The 23,384-nt window shown below is 44.7% G+C and overlaps 1 protein-coding gene across 5 annotated transcripts in view; it reads left to right on the forward strand.

The window, feature by feature from the left end:
* Positions 1 to 22,416, forward strand: part of LOC121593313 (FH1/FH2 domain-containing protein 3-like) — a 49,130-nt gene extending 26,714 nt beyond the window's left edge. For 3 of the 5 annotated variants that reach the window (XM_041915561.1, XM_041915563.1, XM_041915564.1), the window contains exons 5-13: positions 12,853 to 13,261; positions 13,384 to 14,132; positions 14,340 to 14,966; positions 15,145 to 15,716; positions 15,793 to 15,940; positions 19,036 to 19,852; positions 19,949 to 20,188; positions 20,254 to 20,555; positions 21,894 to 22,416. In XM_041915561.1, the coding sequence (XP_041771495.1) occupies positions 12,853 to 13,261; positions 13,384 to 14,132; positions 14,340 to 14,966; positions 15,145 to 15,716; positions 15,793 to 15,940; positions 19,036 to 19,852; positions 19,949 to 20,188; positions 20,254 to 20,555; positions 21,894 to 21,967 (3,938 nt within the window). In that variant the 3' untranslated portion in view covers positions 21,968 to 22,416. Of the gene's footprint in view, positions 1 to 12,852; positions 13,262 to 13,383; positions 14,133 to 14,339; positions 14,967 to 15,144; positions 15,717 to 15,792; positions 15,941 to 19,035; positions 19,853 to 19,948; positions 20,189 to 20,253; positions 20,556 to 20,936; positions 21,185 to 21,893 lie in introns of all 5 variants that reach the window. The other 2 variants (XR_006004765.1, XM_041915565.1) reach the window with 2 other exon arrangements.
* The last annotated feature ends 968 nt before the right edge of the window (positions 22,417 to 23,384 follow it).

Genomic DNA, 23,384 nt, shown 5'->3' on the forward strand with positions numbered 1-23,384 from the left:
AGAGAAACATAACACAACACAGTACAACAGCATCGACCGCTTATTCTATGCCCACACCGCCCACAACGCAATCAATGATCAACAAGCATCAGCAGTTTTGATAGCTCATAACCATTTGCTTCCCGATAGGCCCGATGGAATCGCGGAAAAGGAACAACCGAGGAAGCGAAAGAGGTCGTGATGCTGCAGACTATGGTGTGTCATGGGCCGTGATCGTCTCGTCGTTCACGTGTCTCCTCGCCGCTGAATCGATGTTTTGTTATGCTAATTAGGCAATTATCGCTATCGAAAGAAAACATAACCATCGATCGGTTGGCATTCGGTCATAAATTCATACGAATTCAACGAACCGAACACGGCAGGACTTATCCAGGCCTACCCTCGTGCGTTTCCAGCTGATTCTGGCTTGACCTGTCTTTCAACCATTATTATGCTGATGATGCTCCTGCTGCCATCCCTTTGCTACCACTTACGCCGTTGGTGCGAGTGATGCTGTCGGAAGATGAGGTTGTTGTATGGAGTGATCATTATGAAAATGGTAATACGCATGAAGTGTTACGCCGGGCTGACACTGTGCTTCATTCACTGCCTTATTGACTCATTGCTTCTGTGGGGTCTAAAAGCGCATCATGTTGAACTTCGATTCTATTGCAACTGCTGTAAGAGTGTTTGCATAAAATTGTTTCGCAACACAGCACAATCATAGTTACATGGGTGGTCGTGAGTATAAGTGTTGATGGATTCTAGAAGTGGCCATATCCTTCTTAAACAAATCGCTACAACATTTGCTGTCAATGAATGTTCGGTACTCATGCCATTCACTGGGATAGCTATCTTAGGTTTCTCAGCAAGCTAGACTTCAAATCTCTTTGTCAAGGGTGAATTTGCATACAGCGATTGTGCAACATTTTAACAACAACAACAACACTGCAACACTTAATACTACATGTGGTATATTATTTAACATTATATAGTTCTCTATATTTTCTTTATTCATGTTTAATCCATAAAAATAAATTAAATCGCTTGAAAACAAACATGAAATTCATGCAACAAATGTTACTTTCATGCGACTATATCATATATTATTGTCATAGTCACACCAAATATAACCACATAATTTAATTTCGTTTGGAGAATATTTGCTGGCCTCATCGTAGGGGTCACATGTGTGCGGTAACCTCTAAGACATTTGAACAAACACACTATGTCGTGTACAAAGCGACAGCTAATGATGATGTCAGTGAGCAGCAGTTTCGTTTATCTACGCATACAACCCTCGAATGTATGTGTGATAGCCTTCCCAAAGTTCCGTTGTACCTCTGTGCGGCTTTGTCTTAAACAAACACGACCCCAAATATTCACCACGTCATCCTATCTTCGGCTTCCCTCTCGGTGCTAGTGCATCCAACGGCATGGTAGCATGGTTTGCCCGCATGTTTGCTTTTGGCTTCAAAAAGGCTCCACTCCCAGCTGAAGCTGCCGAATTTTGCAGCTCCAGTACCCACGGGGCAAAAGGAAATTGCAAAGTCCAGCGTCACCGATTAGCTTCATTCGGTATTCTGGCGTCGAAATCGATAATAATGCCTCTTGAATACGTTGATCAACCTGCGGGTGAAGATTGCGGATGAGAAATAAAGCAACCGGAGGAGGGGGCCCGATGGACGATAATTTGAGAATTTCCAACGTAATATCTGTGCCTCCTTCCGTGGATGGCATGGGTGGGTAAGCATATTCTAGTTGTAGCCATCGGGTCGATAGTACTAAACGGTACTTTATTAGCAACGAACAGTGATGATAGTTTGGTGGGATTTGCCCTTTCAAGGCGAGTAATGATCGGGCAGAATTCACAAACGTAACTGGGCAGCTGTGTAGTGGCCAGTACGTGATGGAACGTGGCGCCACAATGTGTGAGGTACGGAAAGAAGATATCAATCGAAAAAAGTGCTCCAGTGGGAATAACAGAAGTGCCGTGCCTGTCGGAAGATTCTTCCACGAGCCTGTGAATATCGCTATTCCCATAGCTTAAAAGACGTTAAATCCTGGCTGTCAGTAGTCCTGGGTGTTACTATCAATAGTGACTGTGTCAAATTCGACCATGTACGTGGGTCACAATAAACACGGACATAAAACTTACCCAATGGCCGTACAGATTCGGATGAAGAGAATGAGATTTGAGCTTTCGGGATGAATCAACAAAACTGCAACTCATTCAATCAGTGCCCGTAACAAGACCTAGTTTTTACGAGTACATTCTTGTGGGAGCTTAGTAAAGCTTAATGTTTTTTGTCGCACCATGATTCTCGTAATTGTGGTCAATAATCTCATCGTTCGATTTTTGATCCTGATATACCTGTACCAAAATCAGCGCGAAAGGAACTTTTGAGACGCGGATTATCTTTGCAAAAAAAGCTTCCTTCCCTACGTAAGCGAATATCAGCGAGCAGAAACGTGCCACGGGAAAGAATTAACACCCCTTCAGCAGCCCTTACCCTGAGCATGTGTTTTTATAATAAAGTGAGGTTACGTGCTTTCACTAATCGATGGCAAAAACTCTGGCTATCGTTCTGTTCGCTTTTGCCGTGCAGCTTGTACGGTAGCTGACTAGCGTAGGGAAAATTCCTGGCCAGTTTTGTTCGTCTTTTTTATCTGTTGGCTTATGGAGCCGTGGAAGAGACTAGATACGATATGCCGGCTACGGTTCAATCGTAACAGATGGATAGCTTCATTTGGGAAGAGGCTTCAGTGCCGCGTTGAACGGAATTATGAAGGTCCAGCCATACACTATGATTATTTATTAGCAAACCGGGGTGGCAATTATGTCATCCGTTGCCGTGTGTTTTGTTTGCCAAAGTTTTAACATACAAGTAAAATTCAAGTTTGGGTTGATGGTAGATGAAACTTTGGGACACAGCTAATTGGTTCATTTTTGAGAGTGTGAAAATTTGAGAAATGTTCATTATCTTGCGCTACAACCAATTCATACATTCACTCAGTGTAGTAAATTTGGTTTTACATATGTCAAAATTAATCACACAGTGAAGCATTGTTAAACACCGCGCACAACATATAATTGAGCAGTACTATTGTCTTTGAATGACTCATTCGAGATGATTGGCTCATCGTCTCGTCTTTGCTTGTGTGTACACACAAGGTACTGAAACGCAAAGCACTGAAACGACCCAAATATTTACCCGCCGAAGTTTGTTGTCGGATGCAAAACAATGTACAGAGTGCTCGATGAGCCATTCCATTTGAAACCGTTTTCAAATGCGCTGTTGAGAAAGGGCTTGAGCAAGGTCAGTGATGGTAAACAGTTTTAAACCGTTGCACTCCTGAAGGGGTAGCAATTTGTGTTTATGATCATTTTACTCTAGTAATGTCGCAAGTACTGACACACTCAGCGTGTGCTGACCCAGTCAAGGTGAATGTAGCTCATTTGCTTTTGTCATGCACAGATCAATCTTCAACATTTTGTTGTTTAAAACAATCCATTACTCTTAATTTAACGGGAAATCATTCCTCTCAAACCATTCTACCTTAAAACGTTGGAAAGCTCCGAGCATAACTTTACTTCCTACAGCTTCGAGCGTTTGTTAAGTGTGTCGATATACCGAAAGGGTGCTTCGTGCACAGTCAATCACGTCGCGTTTTGCTGCTTGATTTTTATTTTTATGTTCGTTCATGTTTTCTGCAGATCGTGGTCTCCAATGGAACGGCAGTCCGTTTGTGTTGTGCGCACGTGTTTTAGAGCAAGGGTTTTCCTTTTTCTTGACTTGCTTGATGCTTGGTTGGAGGTAAGATTTTTTCTCCCTACAACCATTTTGTCTCGGTAGAAAGGCTTGTAAAGTTTGTTACATACGTTCTAAATTTTTTTCCAAGCATTTGTTTGCCTTATAAGATTTTACAAAACTTGTATGAAAACATATCCTAACATGTGTTTTAAGTTAGTAAAAGAGCCAACTTTGTCAACTGCATAAACTTGTACTTTCAAATCGTATCTGTAATTCAAAGAGTCGCTGCCGTAAAGCTTCACCGGAAACATTCTCCAATGAATTGCATGGGAGAGGGAAAAAAGCTTCAGGAAAGTGCCTGCTTTCCTTCGCTAGTCCTCACGAGCAAATGACATTTTTTCATCGCACTATTGCAAGCTCCCGCAAGCCCCGAGCTCAACCGTCTATTGCATTGCCATTCCGTTGCTATGGTAGCTGCATCTTTCGAAAGCGCTGGACGAGAGAGACCAGGCTGCTGAGGACGGTGCTGATGAGCTCGTTGACCATTTTGGTTGACAGCTCGTGAGCAGTGGGAGAAAAAAGAAAGAGAAGAAGAAAGAGCAAGACTACCTGCATTTACTGCAACGATCGGCAAGACTGGGTTTGAGCAAAGCATACGGAGGAAGATGTTTGTCTGGTAGTTTCAATCGAGGAAGCTGTGAAAGGCTTTGGGTGGCTTCGATTTCGCTTTACACAAACCAACAAACATAACTGCGCCAAATGCCTTTAAATGAATGAACTTGAACTTCTTCGCCCGGTTTCGGTTCGACCGGCAGACTAGAAATCTTGTGCCACACTTCTTTCGCTTATTCATGCTATAGTTTTGTCTACACGGGGTTGCTTTATCTATCTCACGCAGTTTTTTTTTTCACGGATAACAAGACAGACGCTGTTCCCGTTGATTAGCTGAGTGGCAGTATCGTTCAGAGGGTTGGAATTTCAGGTCTCGCGTCATGCGACAGTTAGCGACATTCACGAGACTGACTACCTTACGGTCTGTGGTGCATGCAATGCATCCATGTGCACACCTAGGATTAGTCTGCTTTAGGCTTAGTTTCCGTCATAGACTGACCATGTTGCTAGAGATTTTTATTAATCGCTACATTTTTGCTTTTTTTCCTGCTACGTCACACACAAACCAAGGTCGACGTGCTCAACAAGCGACAAATAAATACATATAATAATAAATAAGAAACGTTTAAAAGCAAAAAAACAATGATACTTTGGTTAAAAAGGAACAAACTTGATGGGTATTTTTTATATAATGAAAATTATCTAGCAACCGTAAAGTAAAACAACAAATTAGCGTTTTGGATTAAAGTTATCTTTGCACAGTTTTTGGCGCCCTGAATCTATATACCACAATCAACGACGACCAACGCAGCAGTAATGCATCGTAAACAATGCGGTGCTCAGCAAAATATTATGGCCTTTTTTATTACCTCGGTTTGATACCATCCCATTCTTATCCAATATCCATCGATGAATCCATTATTAAGCAGATAACAATCCGGAACATCGCGTTCCGGCTGCTTGGAGGCAAATATGAAACTACCAAACATCGTACAGCCGGTATTGGGGTATGTGTGTCGATTGTGCTTGTGAGTTCAAGCCAGCATCAAGATGCAATAAAATCACATAAATTTCACATTCAACCCCGAACGACATGTAAAGAAGCAAAGAAAAAGCACAATCCGCACTGGTATTGTATTCGAATCATGCCCAATGCTCTCCTCCGTATGCTGTTCCACATCTTTCACATCATATTTGAAACAAAAAAGCAGCTTTTTGCGTTTTCTTTCGTGATTGATTTTTATCGATATGAAGCATACCGCTGAGACGCATTTCTACGTCTGAATTAAGATTGTTGAACGTGAAAGAGAAGCGCGCAAAGTGTACTACCAGTAATTACATTGCAATGACCAGCAGCCAGAAAAGCAAAGGAACCCCGCTTATCGATACTAATTCGTAAAATTAACACCCAACTTTGTGCACACACAAAAAAAACCCGGTTCACCAAACGTTACGTCCGTACTTCATCACCCTTTCACCGCTCTGGTAGCAGCATTATGATCATGGTGATAAATTGCATCCTGGGCAAAGGCGACCATTTCCGAATTAATGGTCACTTTTTACGACGGTTACAAGGCAGCACATTACTCGCCAACCGTCGTCGTTTGTCGCTCATTGTGCTCGGTAAATTAGGGGATAACATGGACAATCCTAAGCTTCTCTGTTTTGTTTTGTGCTTTCCTACTTAAAACCGAATGATTTATTTCATCGTCAAAACTTGCCTTTTCATGGTATCTCTTTAACAGATGATAAGCTATAATAAACAACAAATATTTTTGCATTATAGAAAATTGATACGTTATAAACTTACATTACACACAAACACTAGTTCGACTGGTTATAAAGTTTTCATTTCACTACCAACACCGAACTTGACCTAATTTGTTCATCGCATTCGAAGCAACGTGTAAATTGAAAGTATTTCACTATAGCCAACCTTAAAATTGATCAATGCGAAACATGAACAAAGAAAAGGTGCACCATAACCGCTGACTTCTCGCATGGCCAGTAGAAAGGAGCCCTGTGTGCAAGAGAAAATTGCTCGAATCGGTGAGCGATGGCGTTCAAAATATGGTTCATTTTTGCAAACTCACCCAACTTAAAAATCACCGTTCGTTCTAAATTGAACATAGTACAGAGTGAGACCACTGCAGAGACCAAGCTAACCGGTCTGGGTGAAAAGTTTGATGTCAAACTTGATGTCTATCTGGCGGCACCCAAATGCACCCACCCTGAAACCGTTCGAGACGCTTTCATTGATCATCGCGTGAACGATTTTCACTTTCTGCTTGACCTTTTTTCAATCAAACTTTCGTCGCGTTTCAATTACAATTTGATTATTCTTAAAATTAAACTACATTTTATGTTGTAAATTGAAGGACTATAGTAGTGTATTTAAGTTCTACAGTATTTAACCACCACGTACAAAGTGCCATAAATTTCACTTAGAGTTTGGCTATTTATTCCATTCTATCGCGCTAAAACACTGAACGTGAGTTTCAGTGTGTATGTATGCAACGATCCTGAACAGCTGTAGGATCGTTTGAATGTTTTATGATCCGTTTTAAATCCGTACGTTCACCTCGTTTTAACACGATAGTACCGTAACGAAAGGTCAGCACTGAACTTGGACATTTTCAAATCGATTTACTTTTACGACGATCCGGACACCGGAGTACCGAGCCGAGCTCTCTGGTAGGCGTGAAAGTTTTGCCCTTCATTTTGGCCGTTGTCAATAATGATTCGCTTCTAAGGAAATGGTCCGCGGTCGGCCACTGAGTCGCGGCCGCCGTTAGGTCGCGTTTGGGTGAGAGATTGCCGCCCATTTTGCCCGCGACCGTCTTCCGTGTGATTGAGGCGCCTTTTTTTGGTCGACCCAAACCCTCTGCTGTGCAGTCTAGAAAGGTGAAATTTTATCACTTAAATTAGGAGGGATTACTTAAAATGATTCTCACTCATATAGTTTTTATGTCTGTGTGTGTGTGGTTATTTTAACATTCACGCCAGATCGGCATTGTACACCCCACAACTGCAGACTGCAAACGAGAGTGTCTCGAGACGTCCGTATCCTCTAGGCGGGCGGATGAAAACAACGAAATTACCGCTCCGCTAAACCGCTTTATTGTACGCCTAGACCTAGAGACAGCCTGACGCGAATTTCGAAAGGCTTTTAGTCTGCTCAGACACTGCCCATAGAGGCTTAATTTATTTTATCGCCTCCGTTTGTGAGGGCGATTGATTGAATTTTACGTGACGATCATGACGGTTAGCGATAGGTGGTACTTTGCAGGGCGAATTTCCAATGAAACGCTAGATTACCTATTTGCTTCATAAGCTGGGTGAATAGTAATCCTGAAATTATGATGAAAATGCTCCAGTTTGTGCGACTCTATAGCTGAAATATTCTTAAAAATTTTGGGTTGAAGGTATTACATTTGTTAGTACACTTTGGGGAAGTGCCTCAACTCTGCTTAGATAATACTCGTTTGTATATGTAACGTATAGATCATAAAGTAAGAGTTAAGAAATTTCAATAACCATACATTGTGTGTTAGCCACAAAAAAGGACTAAAAAGAGCCAGAATCTCCATCGCAACCTACATCAACCCACATAAGGAAAGTGTATTTATGGTGCAGCAATCCCAATGCCTATACGCCGGGCGAATTCGTTTGCGATTCTTATGATTTACATAATACGCTTATACGCAGCCCAAGGGCTGCAATAGGGGAGGGTCAGTGTACGAAGGAAAGAACGAAATCTTCCCAATTTCCTTCAAGCAGTGGTCCGCTTCCGTCTCAAAACCCTCAACACGTCGCTGCGAATAGTTTCGTCGGTGCCGAAAAATTTCGAATTGGTGACACAACACCAGCTATCGGAAAATACGACATTGCTTGGTGCACGCCAGCCAGATATGATCGTGTTTGCGAGTGCGTGTGTGTTTGTGTGCAAAATTACAAATGCGAAACGAAATGTTCAATATTCTGAGCTCGTTTATGCTTTGGCTCTTGTTTATGGTATGACCCCTGAGACAACGATGTGGGCTGCCACATCGGGCCCTTCGCTTGGGCTTCGGACACACATGTGCGAGCTGTTTGCGAACACTGTGAACGAATTCGGGCGTAATTGACGGTTCAGCGCCACGACGTTCAAGATTCTATGCACAAGATGGAGGCACAAATCGCATAAGTCATTCGGCGATGCCACTTGCTTTGCACCACCTTCCCCCTCATGGGAGCTGGTGTAGTTGAAGCGCCTCTGGCGAGGTCTTTCTTGACGTGTAGGAATTTCTGTGCGTGAGTGTATGGAATGGAATTTCGGTCGATTATTTAACAACCAGGGGTAACACACGGGGATGGACCATCGTACCCAACAAAACGGCACAGAACCGCAGAAATCTGAGCAGGATATTAGATACACACTCGTTCAAGATTAATATCGATTCGTTGACTGCTGCTGCTGCTGCTGCTGCTGCGACCGTGCCCTGAGGTCTGCTTTTCTCCTGATGATCCTTGTGTAGCACCAAACTAATCAAAAACGCCGGAGGTGGATCATTTGAGTCGAGGCATAAAAATCGATTATCACACTAGGAACAGTATCCGGCTGTACTGAATGGGATATTGGTGGAGTAGACAGGAATGCGCTCGTTTGGCGTAAAGTGTAAACAGCTATCCTTAAGACTTGCTAATACGGATTGTTAAGTTAAGGATGAGAAAAAAACTAAACCAAAACTGTTAATAGTTAACAATTTGTACGAAGTGAATACAATATATGTCCATTGTTATGCACCATTCACAAATTTTCACATATTTAAATTGTGTTATATTATACTTTTAAAAGCTTTCAGAGATTTTAAGACAATGATGTATTTTGTTTTTTAACCTCAACAACGCAAATATCTATCCTGTATTTAAAATCTCATAAAGAAACGCCCAAGAAAGGTGAACTGACAGAAATATACAGAATAACGGTCAAGGTTGTAATTTCTCTAGATAATTCATTCATACCCTTTCGAGCGTTGTCACGATTTCTTCGTCCAATCTGGTTGAACGAAAGGGCCAACTAAGAAAAAAAGACGCTGTAATCGTGTATTTGCGTCACACACACACAAACACACATCCATACAGCAACACGGATTCACAGGTCCCAAGCACGCTGCAGCGATTTCACATCCTTCGGGAATGGCAAAAAGGCCGGCAAATAATGGCAGATTCTAAGACGGTAAAAGATGAAATGTGTGTCAACGGCTGTGCGATTCCGTTGTTTATTTATGAGTGTCCCCACACACACACACACACACACATACACACATGCACGCGAGGTGTGTAATGCTAAAGTTTATGCTCGAACTTCAATGGAGGGGTGGAGAAAAAATATCCTCAGCAACGGGATGGGAACGTTGTACCAAGTGTGCAGTGAGTCTGTTGTTCTCTCTGTGTCATGCCCGAAGCTTGAAAAGTAACTTGAATATAATCCTGTAAATATATCATTTGTGAGTCCTCTGTGCTTAAACATGGAGGCGCACTTAAGACATATTTTATTAATATGTGTGGTTTCTTGCAATATTCTGTACAAAAAAAAACCATACGATTCGTAATATTATTCAAACTTACCTTGTGCAGCTAATTTGCTGAAAGCAGCTGACGGTGCTTTTCTGCCACCAACACCTTGAATCCTCAGTACAGACTACCCTACCTTTTTCGATTATTTTTCATTTATGAGCCCATCGCACCGATGGTCGCCAAAATCAACATCAACCAGTATGTACCGGATGCTCCTTTGTTCCGTATGGTGTGGTGGCAGCGCACCACATGCTAACACATGACGACAGAGGTTAGACTTTGTAAGACTTGTCGTCGTCATTTTGCTGGTGGTTTTATGTGCGAATCGGTTACCATGGCATTGCTAAGGTTACGGCCACTCTCGACAGAAAGATGCAAAATGCTCGTCTGGCCGGAAACCCTATTGAAAGCCGAAGGAAATGGAAAGCGAAAACGGAAAGACCCGAACATCGCCCAAAAGCTCAATAAATGATATTGAAACCACAGATCACCACACAAACCATAAACACACACACACACACTCACCAGCGAGGGAACGGGTGAACGAACTCGGTCCTGTAATGTTTTGAAAAGAAGCCACAGTGCACAACAGTGCACAAGCAGCCGGAAGAGCCCCAAAAACCCATCTTACAAAACTTCTGAAGAAGATGCCATAAAAGTTTATAGCTTTTAGCAACATCGCCACACCACACACCATCACCCGCCGTGTACCGTGTTCATAAAACAAATATCAAAAACATACCAAGAGCGGGGTTTGCTTGTCACACTTGGTGTAGGGGTTAAATTACCTTTTTCTGATCTAATCTGCATCAGGGGCGTGAGTGTTGTTCGCCCCCCGATTTACCTTGTCCTCATCTTCGAAACTCTTTCGTAGCGCTACGGTTAGTGGCATCACCGTCAGCCACTACACGCGCACCATCAGCCGTGATTGGTGATACATGGTTTTCCGCTTTCTTCCATGAGGTCATTGTCGATTAGTACCACTGGGTCGGTGTTTGAGGATGTGTGTGTGTTGTGATTTACTGTGCCAACTCTGCCGTCCACTGGGGCAAGCATCCACATCGAATCTGACATTCGGTGGTTTATTTTCGCTCCATGCATAGCTTTAGATAGGCTTTACAGTTTACAGTCTGATTGATGCCAACGATGAATTTGATGTACGGTTGTTAAGTTCACGATCAAGGTCTAACGAACCAGGTTCGACCCTTTTTTGCCCTTGTTTTATCACAGTGGTGGGAGATGGAAAAAGTTTGTAGCTTTCGGTTTCGGTTGTTTTACGAAAACTAGCCACAACTAACTAACTAGCTAGCTTGCTAGAGCCAAGCAAGTTCTTTGAAGAGAGCTTATTGTCCGTAATGCAATACTTGGTAGTGTGGGAAACGGAACCTCGGCTCGCTGCCGAATAGTAAACGGTCAAACATGGTCCAGACGATTCGGTAATTAAAAGAACATCATAACACGACTGCTGCCATAAACGGAGTCCAATTTAGAACGACTCGTTTAAAGTTTATGTTTGTTTTATTAACTAAAGAAGATCGATGAAACTGCGAACGTTACAACTTGATGGCAAGCCGACTTTAACGATGCTAATGAGCTTATTAACTTGGCTTTGACGAAAATTACTGCGACCCCGGCGGACTGTGAAATGCTTCCTTTTTTATGGATTGCCTTGCTTCTATGGAACTCTGTCTGGAACTCGCTGGGCAATGCGTTTTGCATTGTCCCAGGGTTTCTATCGGGAAATAAATCGTTTCTTCATGATGCTTCTTGCTTCGCATGGCAAATTCACATATCGCATAACAGCATTATGCCGTGACGGTGTTGAAACTACGGCAGTTCTGGTGGGAGTGCGGCTCGATAACGACGACTGTCCAATTTTCTCTTATCTAATAACGTGTATAATTTAATAATGAATCAAAATGGATTGATGCGTACGCAAAGCTTCACTTTGCGTCGGTTCGATGGTGTGTTGCGTAAAATAAAACTACCGCGATCTCGCTGCTATTCATGACGCGCACGACGCGACAGGCACACAATAGCCGAAGACATTGTGCGTCTACGTACACCGTGCTGTGCCTTGCCCACCCCCCCCCCCTCCCCCCCCCCCCTTTTTGTGCACGTCGTAAATGCCCTTTCAATCAAGAGCATAAATGTGTTTATGCTTTCTTCAACAACGAACCGCCCGCGGGCATAGCACATCGCTCCGTGGTCGCTAGCTCCTTTTGCTGGATGCATGTGGCAGTGGTAGTGGCAGTGATAGCCGCACCGTACCATGTCGTCTTTTTAGCGTTTTGTCTGTACAAGAGTCGATTTGACTTTCGTGCTACAGGAGGTGCCAAGCGCCAATGCGAATGCTTTCGGTATGAAAACAAGATGCCACCTTCATCGGTCTTTGGCGTACATCCTTCTCTTTGCGTTCGTCGCACTTTAGCACTTTTCCGGATTTCGCTTCAGCACAACAGAGCCGTGGTGTGCAAGCACTTTTCCGTCAGCAAACAAAACAGTGAGCGCATAGCAAATTTTGCCACTGGCCAAAGCAATCCTTTCTCTTCTTAACCACGTGCCTGGCGCCATCCGCATTTAGCTTTCCGGGCGTCACTGGCGGGCCGGTTTTCGGACCAACCAGTTCTGCATGGAACGGCGGCTGTCGCCAACGACACCGGTGCGGATGATTGATATCTTCACTTGGCCTATGCGCAAAGCGGTCTCGATCGGTCACGTTTGATACTGTTTTGCTTGCGTTCATGGACAGTACGCCACGATATAAGATCTATTGATTTCCGTTTTCTACACCGGCCTGCCAAGTATATGATTTATATTACGATTATGCTACAATAAACGCTTATGTACAGATTTTGAGCATAACAACTATAAAAATAAGCATAATGCAAACTGTAAACACATGACCATCTGATTATATGCTTCCTTTCTATGCTCTCAATTTCAGAAAAACTTCTTTCCTCCGAAGGCCGCGAACTGCGACGGGTGCTATTTTCGTTGAAGCAAATCTTCCAAGAGGACAAAGACCTGGTGCACGGATTTGTTGCCCACGGGGGTCTCAACTGCCTGGTGCAGATAGGCAGCGAAGCGGATCAGAACTATCAAAACTACATTCTGCGAGCTCTCGGACAGGTGATGCTCTACGTGGACGGTATGAACGGTGTGATGAAACATTCGCCGACCATCCAGTGGCTGTACTCGCTGATCGCGTCACGCTATCGGTTGGTGGTGAAGACAGCGCTCAAGCTGTTGCTTGTCTTTGTCGAGTACTGTGAGGGCAACTGCTACTTGCTCGTAAGCGCCATCCGATTCATGGATACGGCCCGCGGCGTTGTGCCGTGGAACAACATCATGCGGTAAGGCTATTCACTCAGCCAGAATAGATAGGATACCGCTAACATCGGCAAACTCCCTTTTCTCTATGGCTTAGGAAATTTTCGACGATTAGTAATTGATTCTTTTGACACTCAATTTGCAGGCTTCTTAAGGACTACGAAAATGCCGATACCGAACTGTTGATCTACGCTACATCACTGATCAACAAAACTCTGTCGGGCTTGAGCGATCAGGACAGTTTCTACGACGAGAGTGACTTCCTGGAGCAGCAGGGCATGGAGGGCATCATCCAGCGATACATGTCCCGCCCAGGCACTGATCTCGATTTGCTCGATCAGCTGCAGTTGTACGAGAGTGTTCTGAGATTCGAGGATGGTGAGTGTGACGGTATACGCATACCGGATAACACTGTGCGTAAAACGCTTCGATATCGTTCCACTGGCAACGATACGACCGATCGACGGAAATCGCGTCGACATAGCACGGGAACGGCTCCACCCCAACCGCCTTCAGTTGCTCCGCCGCCTCCACCACCACCTCCACCGATGCCAGCGTACACCATGTACTCGGCACCGCCCAGTGGACCTCCACCACCACCGCCGCCCCCATTGCCTCCACCAGTGGTTCCGGTACAGCTGTACGGAGGACTCCAGCTGCCCGGACAACGTCAACAGGATGAGGACAGTTCCAGCTCGGCTCACAGTGGTGATCACCTGCCTGGCTGTGGATATCACGATCCGTCCCGTGACACTACCGGAGTAACGCCTGGACTGCGACGACGCCGCGAACGAGCCGAGCGGCAAATGAACTTAATGCGCGAACAGCAAGAACTCGGTCAATTCCCGAACGGCATTGTGCCAGCCGGAGAAGATGGAAATAATGCAACCAATGGTAAGTTTACTCAGTCAACAAGTTAATTTCATTTGAGTTACGCTTCTAATATTCTTTGTTGTGTGACAACTGTCCATTGCTCATTTGTTACTAACACACGTTTATTTGATGTATTTCTTGGCGCATGCGCTTGTTTGCTTTTACATCTGTGTGCGTGTGTTTATGCGTTATGGTGTATAACGCTGCTGGTCGTGTTCGATCGAGTAGGATATCTCGCGGGACATCGAAATGGTGCAAGCAACTATCGCAGACAGTCTGGCGGTACCGGACCACTCACGAACTCGTCGCTGCTAGCACCGCCAACCATCCACGAAGAGGACAAACTTCAGTTACGTCTCAACGGCGGTCTAACCTCGTCTGTGATTTTGCATAAGCAACAACCATCTAATCATATAGAACACACGAACATGCATGCTAATGGGCACGGTGCAGCCAACGCTACATCCCAACTGGACAGTGTCGAGTATCGCAATAGTCGTAATCTATTGCTCAAGAAGCATGGCACTAGCGGTGGCAGTATGGCGTCTGTCTCAATCTCCAACGGCACCGCCCCTGATCGGTATAAGGCAGATCTCAATGGAAATAGTGTTAGAAGTACACGCACCTGTACCGGCGTGTTGTCGGAACAGGACGACGAAAACAAAAGTCCCAATATTAAGACACAGATGATGGGGCTATCGGTTGCGTACGGGAAGCAGCTAGCAAACGGTAAGGATTCCTCCGACACGAGCTACCATCGACGTTCTGCCACGAGCACGGCCTATGAACGGTCGAATGGTTCGTTGAATGGAGGCCACGTTGAGCCCAAGGGGCAAGATCTCCCACCGGTTCCAGGTAAGCCATTGTCATTAGAGCTAGTTCTCGATGAAATGCTGCTAATAAGACTGTGCAGCATTAGAACTGCGTTACGTTGTGTGTAGACGATACTAATTGTATCACTCTAAGCTATAAGTATGCCAAATGGTTCAAATTCGTTTCTCTCTTCATCGCTCCCGCTTTGTTCCTTTTTCAGCAGAATCGGATAACGAAGATAAGAAGCTAATTCTACAGCTAAAGAAGGACCATACAGTGAAAGATTTGACCCAGAAGCTAAGCTGCCTACCGCTAAGCCCGCAAGAGGAGAAGCCTCAAAATCGTATCGGTGACATGTCCGGCCTGATTTCCAAAGCTAAGGAAGGGCTGGCTAAGAGCAAAAGTAACAAGGACATCTCTCGATCGCCCAGCGTTGACAATGACATCAAAAAGCTTGCCAACGGAGAACCGAAAAAGTCCGAAAACGAGCTCCACTGGGAAGAGATTGTGAAGAACATGACGCGCAAGCTGAGCCTGTGTGATCTGGACTTTACCGATCTCACCTCGGACGACGATAAGGATTTGCTGGCTCCGCGGGGCTTCGGTGGAGCTGTACCACCGCCGCCACCTCCCAGCGGTATGCTGATGAACGGTATGCCCCCTCCACCGAGTATGATGCGCCCGCCACCGACCAACCTGGTACCGCTATCAGGCAGCATGATGAATGGTAACGGGCTGCCCCAACCGAACAGCTTGGACGGGTCGGCGGCCATTAAGAAAAACAAAAAGACTGTACGTTAAAAGGAGTGCGTATGAAGATGGACAGATGTTAAGAAAATCTCCGTTCTCTTGCTTTCCTCGCGTTTAGGTGAAACTGTTCTGGAAGGAGGTGCGTGACGACATGATTCCTGCCGTTATTCAGCGCACCATCTGGGATGAGTTGCCCGAAGCGATTGTAGACACGCAAAAGCTGGAGCATCTGTTCGAATCAAGAGCCAAAGATTTGATGACAAAGGTAAGCAGGATGGTGTGGCACAGACATACACAGTCGGAGCGTGTCTCTCGTGTCGTCATCCCGTGTGGCCGAAGATAAAGCCTCACAGCTACTACTCACAGTACTACTAATGTACTACCAGTGTTTCATAACTCATCCGTTTCTGATTCTCTTTACCTTTCTCTTCTATCTCTCCATTCGCCGTTTCGTGGTTCAAAATTTGTCACTATATCACTACATATCCACCATTTGTGCTACGCACCAAATTCATTCGATTTCTAATGCCCTCCCCCGTGGACGAAATTGCTATGCGGCCGTTCTTACTTTCATTTGCACCCTTCATTTTGAGGGGTTTGTCAACGGAACTATCACTGTATCCATCATATCCGTTCGTCGTTGGCGGTCATATACTCACCTTTGTCTTGAATGATGTATCTGAACTATTTTCCATCAAAACAAACCCACACACGATCAAAATATCCATCCTCGCCATTCACGTTTGTCTCTGTTTTGTCACCACACCATCATGACTAAATCTGTACGACCTAACCAGGAGGTGAGTGGTTCTGTAGTTTTTCCTACTCCATTGTTTAGGTGTCATGTGTGCGAAAGCTTTGTGCTGCATTTGCCTACATTTGCTTTTTGATGCGTTAGCGATAGACTTTTTAGTTTGCGTTTTCTCTGCTCTGCTTAAAGCTTTACAGAAGTACATTATTGCTACAACCCAATACGATATGGCTTTCCAAGGCTGTGCTTTAACATTGATCCGTTTAGACTTGCAACTTCCATCTCCCGAACAAAAAAAACGGACATTTCAATCCTGTATTAATCCCATCTTATTTAACTTCACGACGGTAGACATCAATTGGACTAAATCCCACCTTAACGCCACATTTAATTTTTGACCATTTGAGATCCTTGCCGTTTGAGGAAGGCAAGCGCATACGCCAAGCACGATGAACAGAGAATATGCATGTGTGTGTGTGTGTGTATTCTCTCTTTTTTGCATGAAACTCCCTTCCTTCTCATCTCATACTGCTAACCCGCATGGAAAGGTTCTCGGATCCTTTTACCCCCTGTTATCCTTGTTTACTTTAAGCGCGTTGTTTTGTTTCAGGTTTTGCTAGTAGTGAGCTGCACACAGCTTTCCATCCATTCGTTCGTTATCGTAATCCTCTTTGCTGCGTGTTTTTGTCCTTTTGCAATGATTCTCTATTTGATTTCCTCGTCTCAATTTTTGCTCACAGTGGCATTACTTTGGCAGCACAACACACTCTGCCATCTGCAGAAGAATATAAACGAAATCGATCTGTTTAATGTAGCAGAGCTCGGTTCGTCTTGCGTAGCTTCATTTCCAAGAAACGTTCGTTCGATAGTGCCCCCGTTCTTCCTTCCCTTTGTCGTACTTCATTTCCTGCAGCATGATTTTCCACTTCCATAATGTCTATCTCACAATTCACCTTCATTGTAGCAGTACCGGTAACAAAACCCCATCCGGGTCCCTCGCCCCCTTTAGCACACACACACACCCTTCCAAAACCCTTAACAGGTAAAAGTTGCGTAAAATTTGGCTTCCCTTTTTCTGCCATTTTCTCATATGCACACTGATATGGGGCAGGATCTGGTATTTGTTAAAAATAGATGAAAGTAAGCAGATGGGATGATAAAAGCTTTTTCAAGATGCAAGGTTGGTGAAAGGCATCATTTGTTTAGCGAATGGGATCTACCTCAGCAAATTTGGAGCCGATTTGAGCTGATTTATCGCACCAGAAATCATCGACTGATTGGATAACCGATATACTTAATCTCTGGAGTGCGCTAGACACACTTAGTAGTAGCAGAAAAATGGAAAGATGAATGTGAGACAGTTATTCAATCAATTTTTCCCCTCATTTATCTTTTTATTTTTCCGCCACAACGGAGGAATAAGTTACTGACGATTCCTGTACGGAAGTTGCGCCTGCCTTAACCCATGTTCCAGCATTCGATTGAGATTTAATGTTCAGTTTTTCCTTCGTAAGAAACGTTTCCGGGATCATTTCACGGCACAAAAGTTTGGCGCAACTTTTGTTCAACTTCATTTTTCTTGCACATTATGGAAAGATTCCTTGAGGGATTTCTTCAAGCAATGAGTTTTCTTTCGATGCCATGTCTAGACGGATAAAGTCTTACTACATCTTTACCTTACCTTTGCTGCTTTCATCATTGTCTCCAACGACTCAATGGGATGGAGTTTTCTAAAAGTTTCTGCTATACCTTTCCCTATACCCATGCAGTTGATAGTAGTGCAGGAAGCTCTTACTCGAGTAGAACCCATTAGGTATTTCCTTTGACTGCTATTTTGAAGAGCGACCATACGGTGTATGGGGAGTAAGAGTACATTTCGTACAAGGCAGTAGGTTATAGTGGATGAAGGTTGTATGTTGCATTCACGTTATAAATTCACGTTCGCATAAATGTTTCTCTCGACGAACCTCGACCTCAACTAAATGAATTGCTTCTGCCTTACGTGAAGTTAGTTTCGTACACGTTTGAAATAACATAGATAAATAAACAAGCGATGTGAGTAGATAATTACAAAAAAAAAGTCATGAACCCCTTTAAAATTTCAACTATTTAAGCTTGATTCCACCATCCATCCGGTTCGCTTTACGTGCACTCGTCTCATCACTATCTTCAGCCTACCCTAGCATGCCTTTTTATAGTTTAGTTTCCGGTACCGTGCCGCTTGTTTGCACTCATAAATATGCATGAACCTATTTTACATCTTATTTAGTTTCGCTAACTTGTCCTTCCACTCGTATTCCATCTTGTGTGTTTGTGTGAGTGTGCACGTGTTCGGAGACAGACAGCCACCGGTTGGCGTTCGCCAGTGTCGCGGCGTTCCGTCCTTCCGCACGACGGATAGGATAAAAAATTTAATAAAAACGTACCGTCCTTGCACTCCAGCGTCGGGACGACCATTTAGTAAACCGTTGTTATCTGGTTCTACTTTTTTCTCTCTCTCTCTCTCTTTCTCTTTCTTGCTGACACCCTCTGTTTTCGGTGTCTTTTTCGGTTACCTCGTCTACGCTTCCCACCGCTCAACAACGTGATTATCAAATTGTCCATCCGTGCAGAAGCAACAGGAGCTAAACAAGAACAAGGAAATCATCGTCCTGGACCATAAGCGCTCGAACGCGATCAACATCGCCATGACGAAGCTGCCTCCCCCGAGAGCGATTAAGGCGGCCATTCTGAAGATGGACTCGACCGTCGTAACACGCGAAGGCATCGACAAGCTGCTGAACATGCTGCCCACCGACGAGGAGCGGTGCAAAATCCAGGAGGCACAGATGCTCAACCCAGAGCTGCCGCTCGGCACGGCCGAACAGTTTCTGCTGACCCTTTCCTCCATCTCCGAGCTGGGGGCTCGGTTAAAGCTGTGGGCGTTCAAGCTGGACTTTGAAAACATCGAGAAGGAAATTGCCGAACCGCTGAACGATCTGAAGCAGGGCATCGAGCTGCTGAAATCGAACCTCACCTTCAAATGCATCCTGTCGACGCTGTTGAACATTGGCATCTTCCTGAACGGTGCACCGGTGAAGGGTTTCCAGATCGACTATCTGGCGAAGGTGCCCGAGGTGAAGGACACCGTGCACAAGCACTCGCTGCTGCACCATCTCTGCCACATGGTGATGGAATCGCAGGCCAACACCACCGACCTGTACTCGGAGATAGGGCCGATCACGCGCGCTTCCAAGGCGGACTTTAACGAGCTGGCTCACAACATCGTCTATCTGGAGACGGAGTGTAAGGCGTCCTGGGACCGGTTGAAGCTGATCGGCAAACACGATACCGCACCGCATCTCAAGCAGAAGCTGATTGATTTTCTGGCCGACTGTGCCGAACGGATTATCATCCTGGACATAGTACATCGGCGGGTATTGAACAGGTAGGTCGAACAGGGGTGAACGGGCTTTCCATTGCTGAAAGAATATTTGCTAATCGTTCTGTTGTCTTTTCGTTTCCGTTTGGCTTTTGGGTAAAGGTATCGCAAGTTCCTGCTATGGCTCGGTGTGCCCCAGCTACGAATCGCCGAATCACGGCCGAACGAATTCTGCCGGATAGTGTCTGAGTTTGCGCTCGAGTATCGAACGACGCGCGAACGGGTTCAGCAGCAGATCGAGAAGAAGGCCAACCATCGAGAGAGAAACAAGACTAGAGGCAAGCTGATTGTGGATGTTGCCAAGCTCAAAACGCAAGAGGACCGGGCGGATGACGAGCTGCGGTAAGCTTTCTTGCGCCACTAACGAAAGTAAAATCTCTTATTAAGTTGTCCTTTCTTTCCGTTAGCACGCTGCTTGGCACACCGACCAAGGGCCCCGGTGGAGATGAGGTGGAGATGAGCGGTACATTAACCTGGCGCCGGCGTCGCGGTGACGCGACAGCATCCCCCGTCACGCTCATGAACTCGCACCCTACCGTACCCAGTCCGGGGCAGAACTCCGTCTCGGTGATGGGCGGACGGGACGAAAGCTTCACCGATGGCGACGATGAGATATTGGAGTCGCTAGTGAAAACGGCCACCAAAACGGCCACCCCGCGGCCAATGCAAAGGGAGCGAAAACGTACGCGCCAGGCAGATCGGAAATCATGTAAGTTGCCGTTGGCCGCCACTGACTGGATGCGACCCATCCCTTCCCGAATCAAATATGGTTTTATCATTTTTACAAGTCGTTTTTAATCTCACCACCGTGAAGCAGCCATTTCGGTGGAGCTCACACATGTACACATGAAACAAAACCCACAACAACAGAAAAACAGAAAAACAGCTAAAGCTAGAATACAATAACAAACTACACCATCCACTGCTTTCCACCTTGTTGTAATATAATTCCTCTCTCGGTGGACAACAACATTGTGCCATTGTCTGCTCACAAACACAACCATCACCACCAGCACCCGTTCGAGGACGAGTCTACCAGGTTTGACGGAATATTCTTCCATTTTTCCCCCATTCTTCCCCGACTCTGCAGTCAAACGATCTAGAACGCGCGAAGGATTCACAATGGAACGCACCGGACGCTCACCTCCCCTTTAACCGAGTGCAACTGGCAGCGTCTCCCCTCCTTTCTCGCTAGGGTTCCCGTACTATCCTTCCATCTCGAGCAGTAGTTCGGCTTTGTGCTTATCTGTTAAGTGCCTTTACTACCGACTACCAACTGGAGAGACCTTTCCGCACACACACTTTCCATTCAGTATCGGTTCGCAATTATACATACCGGTGAATATTGCCTCAATGTGTTTTGTTCATGGTTTTGTTTTCTTCCGTTTGCTTCCGTTCGTGTCGCTCGTTTTGAGTTCGTTTTCAGTAACTCCTTGCTCCTGTTTGTCTTTTGTTTTTCCTCTTAAATCATACCTTTTTGGTTTATTTTTTACTAATTTTGTGCTTCTTAATTAATTACCCTTGAGACCGTATATCTTGGCATGATGTTATAGTGTTTAAAGCGTACCATGAGTACTACTAGAGTCGCGTTGTCTCACCTAAACTGGTTTTATTGAGACTAACTTGACAAGCGAAAGGCATGTGTGAATGCATGAAACGATGCACCGATCAGCATAAAAGTGCAAATCCATCCATTCCTTCTCCCTTCCCTTAAAACCATGGCAGGCATGCATCAACGACTGACTGTGCCATCGTTTTAGGGCCATCCTTGTACCCCCTTCCCAATCGTATTTTGCATGGCAATTGTCCACAGTGCCACAGTTTCGCATTCAACTCCCATTTTGCTTGAGCATGGCTGAAACTTTATCAAGCATTTAACATGTTTCACTTTTTTGATTTCATCTTTTTTTTTTGCCGCCCGTTTGTCTTCTGTCAACACTCTACCAAATGTCCGGGCCTGCCAATCATCATCATCATCATTATCGTCAACGTCATGGAATGCAACAACAACAACGACCAAAACCATATCAAACGCCACGCTGCGTAGTACGCCGCACGCTGAAGAACGGATTATCGGAGGAGGAAAAGCAACATGTAGCCTCGTTAATAAAAGGATATTGAATTCGGGCCGCATCATCACCCGCACCCAGCTGGAAACGGGCAGGCGAGGAACCGCGGGCGGATCGAAGGACATTTGCGCTGCGGGCTGAATCTATGTGATGGGTGTGCGTGTGCCTATGTTTGTGTGACTGAACGGCTGCTATGCCGCTGTACCGTGGACAAAGCGCTGCTTCGTGAGATGTTCCAAGATCGATACGCCTCTCCAGCACCAGCACTTTGTTCCGCTTGAAGTAATTCCAATGGGTGGGATCAATTCGAGAAGCTCACTGTTTCGCGAGCGTGAAACAGATCATTTTATATCACTATAACCAAAATGGAACCGAAACAAACTTAGCTAGGCCAAATAAGCAGATAGGCGGAACCGATTGGGATGCCTTTGGGATGGGCAATAGAGAGAGCGAGAGAGAGAGAGAGAGAGAGAGAGAGAGAGAGAGAGAGAGAGAGAGAGAGTAGAATAGAATTCGGTTGGCTATTCGGTCAGCCCCGCATTACACCAGTGGAGCTGCTTATAATTTGGGAGGGAAAAGGAGTGATCGTTTTAAATAAAAGAAGGAATCTTACACCGACCATGTGATACGAAAGAGGGAAACGGATACTTTTAACCAACAGAAGACTCAATCCTTATGAAAATCAAAGATTAATGAAATGAGACGTTCGTGCAGCAGACCAACTATGCTAATAGCAATGGGTGTATAGAAAGAGAGAGAGAGAGAGAGAGAGAGAGAGAGAGAGAGAGTTAAAAAGAGAGTGAGGAAGAGTTTTAACTTACCTAGTAACTGATACAATAACTATTCAATGTAAACGACGGGATCGAGATAGGTAGAGCAAATGTACCGAACCGATGTGTATGCATAGACAAACAGCCGTTTTTAATATTGCGAAATTCATATTGTGCATGCTAAGCGACATGTATAACAAGTATCTTCGGCCTGCCAACTATATCAATAAAATATCTACAATTTCAAAACATGTGTTAATCGATAGTGATCTTTTACAAATATTTCACTTGGTAGAAATGTTGAGAAACACAGTAATGATTAGTGATTAACTGGAAATTAAAAGTATGTCCTGCATACCACAATTCGTTGTTTCCAATAACATTATCTTCTTTTTATTATTTTTTGGCACAACAAGGCATAACAGCCCTACTTATATCTGTAGTGAGCTTAGCTTTCAGTGATTAATTGATCACATGCAGCAGCGTAGTCTGTCCTACGTATGGGAGCATGATGCATTGAGGACTTGAACCCATGAAGAGCAAGTTATTTAAGTTGTTCGAGGTGACACGATATAAACGATATTGACTACATCTAATAACATCTATTTTGATAAAAGAGATGCAGGTAAGATGTAGTTCTGAAAACTGTAGGTATTTAACAATGAATGTAATACATATGTTTAGAGAACATGCAGATGT

The sequence above is a fragment of the Anopheles merus genome, chromosome 2L, assembly GCF_017562075.2.
Source record: "Anopheles merus strain MAF chromosome 2L, AmerM5.1, whole genome shotgun sequence".
In the NCBI taxonomy this organism is placed as follows: Eukaryota; Metazoa; Arthropoda; class Insecta; order Diptera; family Culicidae; genus Anopheles; species Anopheles merus.